Here is a 15876-nt window from a genome sequence, read left to right as displayed (position 1 = left end):
AATGGCCCAGCACACTTCCATCAATACGAGTTCAACAGTAGACTTTCCCACTGCAAACTGGTTAGCGACCTATTGGTAGTAGTCTGGAGTAGCCAGCTTCCACAGTGCAATCGCCACACACTTCTCCAATGACAGGCCAGCTCTCATTTTTGCATCCTTGCACCGCAGGGCTGGGGTAAGCTCATCACACAGTCCTATGAATGTGGCTTTCCTCATCCGAAAGTTCTGCAGCCACTGCTCATCATCCAAGACCTGCATCACGATGTGATCCCACCACTCAGTGCTTGTTTCCCGAGCCCAAAAGTGGAATTCCACTGTGGTCAGCACCTCCATGAATGCCACAAGCAATATTGTGTCGTAGCTACTGTGTGTGGCGAGATCAATGTCACACTCCTCTTGCCTTTGTAGTTTAAGGAATAACTCCACTTCCACTTGTGACATATTGGTCAGAGCGAGCAGCATACTCGGGATCCATTCCTGCAGCCTGAAGAGGCAGGGCGTGCAGTACACAAACCATTGAAAGATGGTGTCAAATGCGGACGGAAGCACAGAGATTGCTAGGATGCGAAGCAATGCATTACAGGGCATTGGTACAGGACTCTGGAGGCCCTGTGACCCCCTCCGCCTTCCCACAACTCTTAGTGGCAGAAGAGAAAGAGGTGCTCTGTGGGATAGCTGCCCAGAGTGCACTGCTCTGAATACCGCTGCAAGTGTGAACACACTATTGTGAACACAGGAAGCTGACAGTGTGAACACACAACACTGTTTCCCTTCATCACTCTCTGAGCAGCGCTGTAACTCCTGGCGCAGTAACTCTGCCAGTGTAGACATGCCCTTAGTAACAATACTGTAAAGCAAACCCAACATACTACCAATATACTATCAGAACAGATGAACAGTTAATCAGAAATAGCTAAGCAAGAAATAAAAAGACATGGAATGAGGAGACCCACTTATGTTACAACATACACAGATGTGAACTTACCAGTCCAATTTGTAAAGAAAACAAATTGCAAAGAAATTATGAAAGAATTCAACAAAGTTTAATTGGCTAGAGAGTAAAATAAATAACAAAGAAAAATGCATAAACTAACCATAACTTTCAAAACCTAAAATTTAACAAACAGAAGATGTGAAGTGCCTTGCTCTGAAATAAACTCCATAAGACAGCCAAGAACTAGTAACGGGAATTAAATCGATTTGTGCTGTAAAATAGAAGAAAAGACCCACTCCTACCATCTTTTGAATGCAAAACTTCCACTGACTTCAGTGAAAATATGTGAAATCACTGCAAGTCTTTTACAACTTTACAGTGCTTCACAAACATTAACAAAGTAAACCTCACAACTCACCCAGTACTAGGTAAGTATAGTTTCCCCATATTACAGTTGGTGAAAACACTCAAAGGGATAAGTGACCATTCCTCAGGGATTCAGAGTGAGTAAACTGAAAAGCCAGGTTTAAAATTGAGACGTTCCTGCCTCTCAAACCTCTGCCTAGTCCATTAGACCATACCGCTTTGTTAAGAGTGCCTTATTCATTAAGTTCATTTTTTAAATATTTTTAGACAGTCTCTTATTGTAGGTATATATAGAGAGATTAAAAAAGCCATACTTCTGTGATTTGCCTGTCCAACATACTTATATCTCTCTTCTACCATAATATCTGAGCACCTCACAATTTTTAATGTATTTATCCTCACAATACCCTGATGTGGTAGGGAAATACTATTATCCCCATTTTACAGATGGGGAACTGAGGCACAAAGGACCAGAGTTATCAAGGTATGTAGGTGTTGTTCTGCTCAATATTACAGAGCCTAGATGATTTAGAAGTCTAAGGGTACCTCTACACAGCCCTGCAGTTTGGACTACGGGAGTGTGACTTGCAGCATGTACTAGAGAGCTGCACTGTAACTCCCATATGGATGTTGCGGGTGTGAACTAAAAGGTAAGTGGTTCACATTAACATACTGCTCTACACTAAGTTAATGTGAACCATGTACCTTTTTGTGCCTGCACCATCTGCATGGTGGAGTTACAGTGCACACGGCAATTTTCACCCCTGTAGTCTGAACTGTGCGGCCACGCGGACAAACCCTATGTCCCATTTTCAAAAGTGAAAAGTCAATGAGTCTTAAGCTCCAAAGTCAACTGGGCATTGCAATGGTGAGCAGAGCAACCCCTAAGTACCTTTAAAAATCTAGGCCAAAGAAACTGAATGACTTGACTAGAGTCTGTGGAAGAGCAGAAAATTAAACCTGGGTCTCCCACATCCCATGCTAATGTCCTAATCACTGGATCATCTGCCCTCTGACTCATATCACATCCTGATCATATCTAATAGCATAAGAAATGCTAGGAGAAATAGTTCAAGCTACTGAACACGACCACATTGCTCTGCTTGAGTGAGAGATTTTCATACTCTCTACAACAGTGGTTCTCAAACTTCTGTATTGGCAACCCCTTTCACATACCAAGCCTCAGAGGGCGACCCCCCTAATAAATTAAAAATATTTTTTTATATATTTAACACAATTATAAATGCTGGAGGCAAAGCAGGGCTTGGGGTGGAGGCTGACAGCTTGCGACCCCCCAGGTAATAACCTGGCGACCCCCCAAGGGGTCCTGACCCCCAGTTTAAGAACCCCTGCTCTACAATCAATTATTTTCCACAAAGAAAGTCCATGATACTGAAACTAATATTTTGCCTTTCCCCCCCGCCACTCATTTCTTCTTTCACTTATTTTCTCAAGCGGTAGTACTGGAATAGTTAGTGGGCCCAGTAAACTTCCACAATCTTTCTTCAATATCTCTTCTACCTCTTCAAAATATCTTTAAATACTTCCTAGAATTGCAGCTGTCCAGCAGTACTTCTAAGAGTCCCTGCTTACAGAACTGCTAATCAAGCTGAGCAACAGAGAGGTGAGCCAATGAAAAAGGTTGGAAGGACAAGCATTTCAAAGACATAACAACTTTCCAAAATAAAGACATCTGGCATACACTGCTTCCAACCTAAAATATGAAGAATGCAGTTTCACTTATGTTTACTGGGCCCAATATTCTGACTCATATGGGCATAGTAGTTTTCACTCTCTTGGAAATAATAAAATCTTTCTAGTTATTGGACAGTATTCCCTGGATGCTTAGATTGTAAGAGTTGTTTGACAATTTTTAAGCTTTATGGTTGCAGAAGACAAATTGATGGCACCAAAGAAAAATATTTGCACAAAGAAAATTGATTTAATTCTTATGTGCCTAATCTGGACAAAAATAAACGGTATTAATTATTATACAATCAACCCATTTCTACCTAACTCATTTGGTTGAATATTTAATAAAATGCCATTGCAAGGATGCTAAAATAATCTAACCCCTGACAAAAAGCATCCTAATACAGAACAATCTTTCCTTATATGTGTTTTCCACATATAATTTATATGTAACATATATAATTTATATAAATATATAATTTATATAAATATAAAGAGAGCTAGACATAGTGCCTATACTATATATCTGAAGCAGAAAAAAAAAGCATCTCCTGCAAAACAGGATAAAGCATCATTTTAGGACTGCGTATTTATTTTAAGTCAATATTTTATGCACTCAGGTTTGTTTGAAATATATTCCCCACAATCAAAACTGCTAATTATTCTAAGTTATGATTAATCAAGGTATTGTACAGGTATATAACTTGGAGTACACATGCTTTTCAGATCCAATTATCTTTACAACTACTGCCAATCTTTACTTTCAAGGCAGAGAAAAATATTTCTTATGGAAAACTAAAGGGCTAGTTAAAGAAAAAACAGAAGAGAAAATAAAGAATGCTACCTATGGAATTTTACTTAAGTTGAATGACTGTAAATGCTAGCCAAGCAACCATAGCAGCAGAAAATAAACATAATTGAAACAGTTTGTAGAAGACACTTGTACATGTTGTAGATTACAACAGTCCATATGGAGATATCATTTAAACTAATATACAAAATGTAATAAACACTGCAGAATACTATAAACAAAGTTATCTAATTAACATAAGTAAAAAGGAACTCAATACCTATGATAGCACAGCATCGAAGTATTAACCATTATCGTAATACTTTTGCTACTTATATACTTGGCACTACTTTAAAATCTCTTAGGAGAAACACCCTTACGCAGGGAATGGAAAGAATGTTTTTAAGGAGTGTGGAGGAAAAATATTCTTAAAGTCCATTCCCAAAAGACCACATGATGATGCTGGTAGATAGAGACAAGTATTTTGAGGATTTAGCTCTGATATGCCCCTCATTAAAAGATATCTGTCCTCCTGTCAATGCGTCCCACAACGTCCAGGCCCTTTTGGATTGCCCGCTATGAGTGGTGATTATATCTTTCATTTCTCTTTTAGCAGATTATGCCATTACTTCTCAGATGCAGATACAGACACAGTGGCACATACTTTTGGCACTTCAAGACTGACCTACTGCACATTGCTCTATCATGACTTGACCCTGAAGGTAACCTAAAAACTACAACTGGGTTCATCATGCAATTTCCTTCCTGTTAAGTAAGGCAGATAAGCATGACCAGTCCTCTATTCCATACATTGTCTGTCTATCCAATAAGGGGCCATTTCAAAATCCTTGACTCCTTTACTTCAAGTTCTAAATAGGCTAAGGCAAATCCTTCAGAGAGAGAGAGTTTTTTGCTTCACACTCTGCCATTGACAATGTTCTGATTGAGAGGCTGAGACAGATAGAGCCCAAAGATCCAGATAAACACAAGTCTTGCCACTTTGAGAGAATGTTGTAAGATTTCTCTTTTTATCAAAACTGAGTTGCAAAATGGCTTCAAGATAGATACTCTAGTAAACAAACCTCTAGCTTTGATTCTTTAAAAACATAACTGGCTTTAATCTATGGCAGGGGTTCTCAAACTTCATTGCACAGCGACCCCCTTCTGACAACAAAAATTACTACATCACCCAGGAGGGGGGACTGAAGCCTGAGCCCGTCTGATTCCTACCACCCCAGGTGGGGAGCCAAAGTCAAAGCCTGAGCCCCACTGCCCTGAACAGGGTAGGGGACCAAAGCCTAAGCCCAAGGGCTTCAGCCCCAGCCAGGGGACCTTTACCCTGAGCCCAATCCCTCAGGCTTTGGCTTCAGCCGCAAGCCCCAGTTTGAGAACTGCTGATCTGTGGAGAAGGGCATAGGGACTTTGATCCTTTTCCTTGAGGGAACTGATGTATTCTGCAAATATTATTGTGATGGACACTTTAAAAATATGCCAAGTAATACTGGTGATAAAACATATGGGATTATTAACAGGATATTATACATCTGTTAGCTACAGCAACTCTTTAATGACCTATATAGAAGTTTTGGGAGTGCAAGATATGCAGTATGTGACCTAAATTCTTATGCAGTTAGAAATAAAAGGGAAGGAGTTATTTAGTAAAAGTGTGTTTTTCTGATGCACTTAAATTATCTAGTGGGAAAGAATTTGGGAAGTGCTGGTGAGATCGAATATCACTTGTTGGAAACTAATGAAGAAGCCTTCTGATTTCATTATACGTGTGGCATTTTTCACAGTTGAGGATCTTCTCATTTAACCTCATTAATGGAATTTCTTATTCAAAAAAAGATCACTGGACACCTCTGTTAGAAACAAAATATAACCACTAAGAAGGAATTCTCAGGATCACTTCAATGATGCTGTGATGCACTGTACCTCAATGTAGCACCTTGTAATCCCCATATTCATCATTCATATGTGGTTGAGATATTTCAGACAAAGCATGCTTTGTAACATATCATATGAAAGGCCATGATCTGCTGAAACTCATTGTTCTGTTAAAATATGCATATCATTATTGAGTATGGAGTTATGAGATTTTGCTATATGGTTGTTATTGAAATGTTGAGAGCTTGGGAAACACTCACTGGTAGCTCTCCAGTGACAATAAAGGTGGTGTGGGTGTGTTAAGTGACCATGAGCCATTGACCGTCAGGGGAATTGTAAACAAGAGATTTAAAATTCTGTAAGAGACAGTTGAGCACCACACAATGGGGATTGCTCGATGCTGTGACTCAGCATGGCTCAGCAGCACATACCTGGGCCATTATCTTTCCTGGGCCATGAATTGAGAGTATAAAATAAGGAACAGTGGCATCATGAGTCCACCTCTCTCCTCCTTCACCTGTGCTGAAGGCAACAAGAATGCTGGAAAGACAGAGTTTGAACTGAGAAGACTGGTTCCAGGCTGAAAAGGAAATTCAGCCTGTGTATTAAGAACTGTAACCTGCCTGCAATATCCAGCGGTGTGAGAAAAGCTGTTTAATTCAAATCTTGCTTAGTCTGAACGTTTAGGATTTAAAATGCATGTTTACTTTTTATTTTCTTAGGTAACTATCTCTGATCTTTATGCCTACCACTAATAAACACTTAAAATCTATCTTTCTGTAGTTAATAAAATTGTTTTAATGTTTTATCCTTACCAGTGAGTTTGTCTAAATTGCTTGGGGAATCTACTCTGATTACAAAGGCTAGTAATCATGTCGACTATCCTTTGACGAAGTGACACCATTTGGAACTACCATATATACTCGTTCATAAGCTGTATATTTTTGGTAGAACAGTGATGCATCAAAGAGCGGGGGTCGGCTTATAAACGGGTCTACACCAAAATTTGATGATTTTAAACTCTATGGAATCATTGAATTGAATATCTAATACATTGTCGTTTTGTTTACCTGGAGTGTCTGCAGGCATGGAGCCCCTCAGCAACCTATGGCTGCGGTTCGCCATTTCGCCATTCCCAGCCAATGGGAGCTGCGGGAAGTGACGCGCCACTTCCCGCAACTCCCATTGGGTGGGAACGGTGAACTGCAGCCAGAGGGCGCTGAGGGGCTCCATGCCTGCAGATGCTCCAAGTAAACAAAACATCCCAACTCATCAGCGGCTTACCCTGACGGGTCGGGAGCCAAAGTTTTCCAACCCCTGAAATGAAAGGTCGGCTTGTGAAAGGGTCATACAGTTTTTGCTATTTTTACCTATCTATTTTGGGGGGTTGCTTATAAACGAATGAGCTAATGAACAAGTATATACAGTAATTAATGAGCTTGCATTGTTCAAGAGATGATTCTGAGTGCTGGTGTTTCCCTGTGTATGATTCATGAGCGGCTTAGAGAGCATTCATGTAACTGAATGATGTTGACTGAGTGACCACAGCACCTTGAGAGGTTTGCTTCTTGTCACTAGCAAAGCATCATGGAGGAGTGTTAAGGGGCACAGCGATCCCACAGTTCAATGTTGTACCACAGGAATCCCATCATAGATGCATCTATAAATGCTTTGGTGAGAAATCACTTTATACATCTTGATTTTATAGCTCCTTTGTATAAAGGAGTGTAACATGTCCTCTTAAAAAGTTATCATTTCCACCCATTAGTTGATAAAGGAAATCAGCTAAATGCCACTATATATATTAAGAAAAAAAATGTTCCAAAACCCAAGGTGGGTGGACAAAGAGGGACACACTTAAATTATGAATTACCATTATTTATTATTTGTGTTAGCATAGCACTTTCGAGTCCTAGTCATGGACCAGATGCCACTCTGCTAAGTGTTGTACAAACACAGAGCAAAAAGATTGTCTCTGCCCCAAGATGTCTTCAGCTTGAAAATATAATAGTGACTGTTTTCCACATGTGGAGCAACAAATGTTATCGATTACATCTCTAACTAACTGTATAAATGTCTGGGAAAGAATCAGAAAATCTTGCAAATTGGCCAAGCTTGCTACTAAGAAATGGATGGCTCCACTTTATGTTTTAAAAAAGTATGGAGATACTCAGAGACCTTCTTACTCAATATATCTGTTCCCTCTGCATATTCTAAGTTAGGTGTGCTCTACCTCTTGTTTTGAGAATTTGAGGAGAGGGCATTTACAACAACACTGTTCCTCTAGTCTCTTCTGATTATTAAGCCCTGCTCCAAGGACTCAAAAAGGTCATGCGTCTTAATCCTCCCCTTGCTGATAGAATATCATAGCTCCAAACTAAAATGGCCTGTAAATACTGTCAAACTTTTGTCACCATGTTATTCTTAGATAAGAAAAGTTCACGAAACCTTTACAGTATTTTAGCAATTAGTTCAGAAGATTTAAAAAAAAATTTACATTCAAAGGCTGCACCTGAATGCCTAGTATTTAACATCTACAGACTACCTAGGATGAACGCAAAAGTAACGATACTTAAAAAAAAATGGGTATTGGGTGACTCCAATCAGAAAAGGTTTAAGAATGCTATTAAAATGTGCAAGATAGCTTCAAATGCTATTGCTCAAGAAGGCCAGACAAATTAAAATAAGTCCTAGCAGAAAACAGTGTGTGCGTAAAATAATTTCACTATTTACATAGTATGCCTTTAAAAAAAAAAAAAGCTAATTTAGTCGGTGCCGCTTGGAGTACTAACAATTTGTTTTGGTCAGTTCTGGACAGTTTTACTAGTTTTGTTTTTATCTCTGTAACAGCCCATAAATAACTGGGCCAGGAATATTTCTGAAGGGCCAAACTCACGTCCCCAGCACAAAAGCTGGGTAAATGAATGTTACAAGGGGGATATACAGGGAAATGTGGGAAGAAAAGGAATCCTTCATAACCCAGAGATAGGGCATGAATCAGTTTTGTAGCCAGTTTGTGGCTGCTTCTGAAGCCTCTGAGTCACAGCACACTATGTTCCTCCTACAGAGACCACTGGCCCAGATCATTTGCATGGTTTGTCAGTGCACTGGCTACACCTTTTCCCTTTCCTCAGCCAGGAACTTGAGGTACGGATTCTCCTAGGCAATATTCTACATCCTGTCTCCCTCATGAAGCAGAACTGTGGTGGATTTGCTCCTGAGAACATATTTGCATGAGACTAAGACAGAGGTGGGCAAACTACAGCCCAAGGGCTGCATCCAGCCCTCCAGATTTTTTAAATGCGGCCCTTGAGCTCCTGCCAGGGAGTAATGGCATGTCGTCCGTCCGGTTACTATGGGTAGGAGCAGCCAGGGGGCTCTGCATGCTGCCCTTGCCCCAAGCACCACCCCCACACCTGCCACTGGCCTGGAAATGCGGCCAATAGGAGCTGCAGGGATGGCAACTGCAGACAGGGCAGCACACAGAGCTGCCTGGCCACGCCGCTGCGTAAAAGCCGGAGTGGGGACATGCCGCTGCTTCTGGGAGCTGCTTGAGGTAAGCGCCGCCTGCAGCCTGCACACTAGAACCCCTCCCACACCCCAACCCCCTGCCCCAGCCCTGATCCCCCTCCCGCCCTCCGAATCCCTCGGTCCCAGCCTAGGGCACCCACCTGCACCCCAAACCCCTCATCCCCAGCCCCACCCTAGAGCCCACATCCCCAGCTGGAGCCCTCACCTCCTCCCACACCCCAACCCCCTATTTCATGAGCATTCATGTCCCACCATACAATTTCCATACCCAGATGTGGCCCTTGGGCCAAAAAGTTTGCCCACCCCTGGGCTAGGATGTCTACCAATGTGATATATACCATCATGTGCCAGCAATGTCCCTCTGCCAAGTACATTGGCCAAACTGGACAGTCTCTACGTAAAAGAATAAATGGACACAAATCAGACGTCAAGAATTATAACATTAAAAAACAGTCAGAGAACACGTCAATCTCCCTGGCCACTCGATTACAGACGTAAAAGTCTCAAAAAAACTTCCAAAACAGATTCCAACGAGAGACTGCTGAATTGGAATTAATTTGCAAAATGGACACCATTAAATTAGGCTTAAATAAAGACTGGGAGTGGATGGGTCATTACACAAAGTAAAACTATTTCCCCATGTTTATTTCCCCCCCCCACACACACACACAGTTCCTCACAACTTCTTGTCAACTGCTGCAAATGGACCGTTTTGATTACCACTACAAAAAGTTTTTTCTCTCTCCTGCAGGTAATAGCTCACCTTAACTGATCACTCTAGTTAGAGTGTATATGGTAACACCCATTGTTTCATGTTCTCTGTGTATATATATATCTTCCTACTGTATTTTCCACTGCATGCATCCGATGAAGTGGGCTGTAGCCCATGAAAGCTTATGCTCAAATAAATTTGTTAGTCTCTAAGGTGCCACAAGTACTCCTGTTCTTTTTGCGGATACAGACTAACACGGCTGCTACGCTGACCCCTTATTTATATAAACAATGGGTGTTCTTACCGCTCTTGTGGTAGTTTTAATAAAGTCAGCATTACAGAAAAAGAATGCGACAAAGTAGTTATTTACACTAAATCTTATGTAAAACGTGAATAAGCACAGTCCTACACATATACCTGTCATTTGAACAATCACCTCATAACTGCTTAAACAACCTCAATCTCTTCAAACTTGGAAAAAGTAATATTTCTCAAACACAGCTATTTTCATGTAATTATTTCCATATTCCAAGCAAATGGAACTATTTAGACAGTTTTATGAGCTGATCTTGCTTTTGAGTGACAGACAAATGCACAGGAGGAGGGCTATGTGTTTTGCCAACCACTTTTCATTGCGTCGGCATAAAAACTGCTTGATAAAGGAAATAAGCAATCTCACTGTGGTAATTATACTCTATCTTATGCATACTGGAAAAAAACCTCGCCATCTTATGTATAGGAAACAGAACTTCTCAAGGTTAGGGGAAAGCAATAATAATTATTTAATTATTTATTGATAAAATCACTGTTATCTAGATTTGTTTCATTTTGACCAATACTGCTTTTCTAAAATAACATTACTGATATTTGGACACACGGCTATGGAACTTTCACTGCTTTAAAAATGTTCAGACTGTTAACTTAGACCCTCAAAAACACACAGGTCTAAGAAGAAATATAAATATTAATAAATCCCATGTTGACCACAAATAACAAATTCAAGGCTAGGCTTTCACCTTTGGGCCTATTTGTAACATTCAATATCAGCATGAGTCTAAGATGTGGTGAGTTTGTACTATGAAAGATACAGTGCATCATATAGCCATACACAGTTCATATTCAAATAATCATCAACGTAAACATCTATGGCTATTTAAATTTATTACAAATTGAAGGTAAAAGCCATACTATTTTTAGTGTAACAAATTATATACAACATTACAAAATGGTGTCAAATTATGGGGCTGTATTCTTCGTTTTCTAAACGATTATGGGCTGTATTCTAAATTATGAGGCTGTATTCTTCGTTTTCTTCTAATCTGCATGACAATACAGATGCTATAATGATCTTTCTGAATTTCTTCTCATTACACCATAATGTACACTATACACCACAAAAAGTTAATATTAAAACATGGAGAAACATCTTTAAAACAACTAGCCAGATGAATTAAAATGAGGAAATTTGCTTGACCCTTTGTTTTAAGAATGGAAACCCATAAAGAGCTGATATTCAAAGATCTTTCTTTTACATTTTGCAATGTAATTCTTAGAACTTTAATGATTTAAAGGAAAAAAGGTTAGAGATACAAATTACCCATAGCAAACATTATCACACTCTAAAAATGTAAAATATTTTAAACATATTCAGATGCTAGGCTGAAACCCTGCAGACTTTTAGATCAGACCTACAATTTCTGACAAGTACATGCCAGTACATAGTCAGACCAAATAGCTCAAATGAAGGCCAAAATGATCTACATGGTTTATTTTATTTTAGTTTGGCTGGAATAGGCTGCTCAGACTTTGGCTACAGAATACTTAAAAAAAATAATCATTAGGATCATCTCAAAAGCAAGCTATAAACAGCTGTAGGGAGTACCTCTGACACTAAAATCTCACCACTGACAAACATGAATACCAGTCCCCCAATCACTTTTACAGGTTAACTGAAACCAAATTAAAGCTGTCATCTTTACAAGGTAGTCAGAATTTTCTCTCTAGCCAATAAGTAATTTTTTGCTATGTAACATACAATATCATTAATCAGATAAAATAAACTATTACTGTTAAAATTGTCTTTGGCACGTGAGACAAGTAAATCCATTTCTGTATTGATGGTCTATAGTGAAAGGGGATTCTCTAACTGATATTGTACCAATCAATTGGCACCACTTACTGGATAATGGATGGTCTATGCTTTTGTCCATATTGGTGGCACTTTTCAGAACCATTGGATTTCACCGTGCAAAATGTCAGTAAAGAACTCTCAAGCTAAGGTTCTCAACAGAAATAGCATAAAGTAGACAGATCCTGAGCTTCAACTCAATTGAAACAATTTTAAAAGGCAATTTCTTTAAGGATGGCAATATGCTTAATGGAATAATTAATATTTTTCAAAAGAAAACAAAAAATTGAACATCATATTACAGTATGAATGGAAAGGAGATTTAACACTATGGTACTGAATAGATGTACTTGGTTGGCCAGAGCAACGTGGATCTTGGCTTGTTATCTTTTCAACTCTAAAGGTCTCAGAACTCTATGGACAGGTAACACTTGTTAAATCTACTACAGTGCATTGCCCCCGATCAAACTCTATTTTGTTTCCCCACCATCACCATCAATGCTGTTTTAAAATAACCAAGGAGGAATGGGAAAGGAGGCCAAAAGAAGCATAAAGTACCTGTAAAGTACAGTTCATCATCCGCACTATGTAATCAAACTGCTGGTGATCCAGTATTGCCCGATTTTGCTGAACATGCAGGCTTAGCTCCTGTGTGAGGCACTGTCGAGCTGCCTTTCCTTTTAGCGCCCTCAATGCAGCGGGCAGGGTCTGCAGAGAAGAAATCCTAACCTCATTAAAATGATCTGAAATGCCACTTTAATGTCTTTAATTCTTTGTCAAGACACTTCAAATAAGAACAGTAAATTAAAAGTCCAGAGCCAGAACATCAAATTCTCATAACTGATTTTTCACTAAACCAGGCATTGACTTTCAAGCTCTCATTGTTCTTTTTATATACATCATTAATAAACTGCAGAAATTTTCTGCTAAATCCCAAAGTGGGAAAAATGAATACAGATAAGTAACAAAACGAATATGAAATCAGTCAGAAGATTATTGTGCATGAGAGTGAGGGCTCTCTGTCACTCTGGTAGAGACAGAACATATGACAGGCTAGGTCCTGAGAATCTGTCCTGATATATAGTGAATTATAAAATTTTTCAGCATGAGATTGGGATGGACATATTATTCACAAGCAGTGGAGCCACTAGTATGTTATGCAGATCATCCCAAACAAGTGCCAATAAAATCTTTATACCCATGCCATGATGTATTCTAAATAAACTACATATTTTATGGAAAAACTATTTTAAAAATGCTTGGAAAAATTATTACTAATTTTAATGGGATTCTTTCATACCCCTCCACTACTAAAGCCAAGTGACTTAGTATATGAACTCATCTATACAGGTCTCCATGGAGAGCAAATTTATAGCTAAATTTTAGAAATCTCTACAAATTTCCTAAAATAACTTTTCCAGACATAATATCTAGAATTCACTTCTAATATATGTCATTTTACAGCCTTGATGAGTTCTGACATAATTAAACTACATTCCTATTTCAGGATCGAATACTGTCTGGCATGAACCACAGATCTGTGAAATTTGAAAGACAACTTCCTCCAAATCTAATGAGTGGGGGGCGAAATAACATTTCTGGATCAACTTTTTCCCCTCCCTTTAAATGCGGCCACTAGAAGTTGCTCAGAGGTTTGGAGTGTTGGAAATAGTCTCAAAAGAGGTGGATTTGTGGGCACAATGCAGGTGAGACAAAGACACTTAAGAATTCATTTTATCACATGGATTTCACCACTACATATGTGATATATGTACAAAACTGAAAAAATAGTAGAATTAAAGCTCTAATTTGTTTTCTGAATCAAGCTGACAATCCACTTGGTTTTCTGTCCTGAGCTTTTTGTTGTAAAAAGAATAAATAAATGATATGCTGTTGAATTAATAATTGTAAAATTCCATGGACGGAGTCCACAAAAGCTGGCCATATCTGAAAGGCAGAAATAATAAAACTATCAAGTATAACAATTGCGGCAAGTTACCAGTGGATTTTACTAAAAATGAGTCAGTCAAATAGTTAAGCACTGTCCTGTGTTCTATACATTGTACTAAATTCTGTTATCACTTTTAAAACAGACAAGAATTAACTCAATTGAAAAGTTCAGTAGAGCACCTGTTGGCAAACAATGAGATTAAGGGCTAGTCTACACTTACCTGCCGGGTCGACGCGGTGAGTTCGATTTCTCGGAGTTCGAACTATCGCGTCTAATCTAGACACGATAGTTCGAACTCCCCGCGCGCTCCGGTCGACTCCGGTAGTCCACCACTGCAAACGGCGGTGGCGGAGTTGACCTTGGAGCCGCGGACTTCGATCCCGCGGCGTCTGGACGGGTGAGTAGTTCGATCTAGGGTACTTCGAGTTCAGCTATGCTATTCACGTAGCTGAACTTGCGTACCCTAGTTCGACCCCCGCCCTTAGTGTAGACCTGCCCTAAATGACTATGCCTATTTTTTGTTTACATTCCTCACAACTGGAACAATTAGGCTGAAACTCTCAATGATCTTTTTTGTAAACTCATGTAGAAAATAATATGTGATGAATAATCTCTGGATGGTTAGCCAAAAATTGAACGATCAGACTGAACATTAAAAACAGGTCTTCAGAGGGAGCAATTGTGCATTACCATATGGTATGGTATTTAGACCATTTGGTGGTTATACTGCTTACCATTATCACTCATTTAAATGATTGAACAGATAATGAACATTAAAAAACACGACAAGAAATGTGACAGGGTTTGTGAGGAGGTCACTCAGTCACTTACCATGTGCTAGTGTAACTTGGAGGCAGTAAATGCTTATTTAGGAGAGTTAACTTTATCATTATTATTATTATTATTACCTTTTCAGTCTCCAAATTTTTATTTTCAAATATGAATGAGATGCAGTTTCTAACAACTTCCAGCCTCTGTGCACTGTTGAAAACTGTACTGGCCTTTTCCATTATGGAAACTAACAAAGAAAGAGAAGTACACACAGATGTGAAACAGTTTCTCTGTAAAAGCCACAAATAGTAATTAGACAGTACTTTTAGAAAAATTCTAACATGGCTTCAAGTCTGAATTTTATTTTGCTAAGTTGGTTGTCATTATTAGGCTTATACGAGAAGGAATTTACAAACTGTTAAGTAGCCTTTAAAAACAAGTTCTTGCTCAGTCTTGCTTTTCTTCAGTTACCCTTATGCAGAACAGCCTGCTGCTGGCTTGCTGGTGGCCGTGCTCTGAATTTTAAGTGGAGTCTTTATTTGCTTGTTTTGGTTGCCTCTTTCATATAGGCAACCAGACTCCAACCTGTAAAACTAAATTAACAGTATTAACATACTAATTGAGTCTGGATTTCAAGATCACTATCTTAACCAATATGGCATGAAAAAAGTGAATTCCATGACCCCCGTCATTTATTTTCATCTTACTGTACAGGAATAGAAATCACAGTTACATGAGCACAACAGTTTAATTACTTCAACTTGTACTTCTTTTTAAAAAAATTCTGCCCTTCCTGGCTCCTCGTCTTAATCTCTCTTCTTTGGTTTGTCCACATGCACAGATTCATGTTCGAGTTGCTACCAGGCCAGTTGATAATGAACTAGTGGAGAATCTTTCTTCGGCTCCATCTCACAATGCTAACCATACTTTTTTTTTTTACACTCACCAAACTCAGTATTACAGAAACACATCAAATTTCTGTTTGTAATTTCACTTTCCTAAAGTTATACTCGCTCTCTGACAACCTCTTTGTTATGCATGTTTTGCATCTTTGTTTTGCCTTGCTGCAAAAGCGTATAACCATATTGGTTATCTCTCCTAAGTTTTATATCCA

At 39.1% G+C, this 15876-nt stretch overlaps 1 protein-coding gene across 3 annotated transcripts in view; it reads right to left on the bottom strand.

Annotated features, from left to right (window-relative positions):
* SBF2 (SET binding factor 2) overlaps window positions 1-15876 on the bottom strand; it is a 595592-nt gene that overhangs the window by 177294 nt on the left and 402422 nt on the right. For all 3 annotated transcript variants that reach the window (XM_045015032.1, XM_045015034.1, XM_045015033.1), the window contains exons 15-16: window positions 14900-15009; window positions 12599-12748 (exon numbers count right to left, since the gene is read on the bottom strand). In XM_045015032.1, coding sequence (XP_044870967.1) covers window positions 12599-12748; window positions 14900-15009 — 260 coding nt within the window. The remainder of the gene's footprint in view (window positions 1-12598; window positions 12749-14899; window positions 15010-15876) is intronic.

The sequence above is a fragment of the Mauremys mutica genome, chromosome 4 (genome assembly GCF_020497125.1).
Source record: "Mauremys mutica isolate MM-2020 ecotype Southern chromosome 4, ASM2049712v1, whole genome shotgun sequence".
Taxonomy (NCBI): Eukaryota; Metazoa; Chordata; order Testudines; family Geoemydidae; genus Mauremys; species Mauremys mutica.
This window is presented reverse-complemented; position numbering and strand designations above follow the sequence as displayed.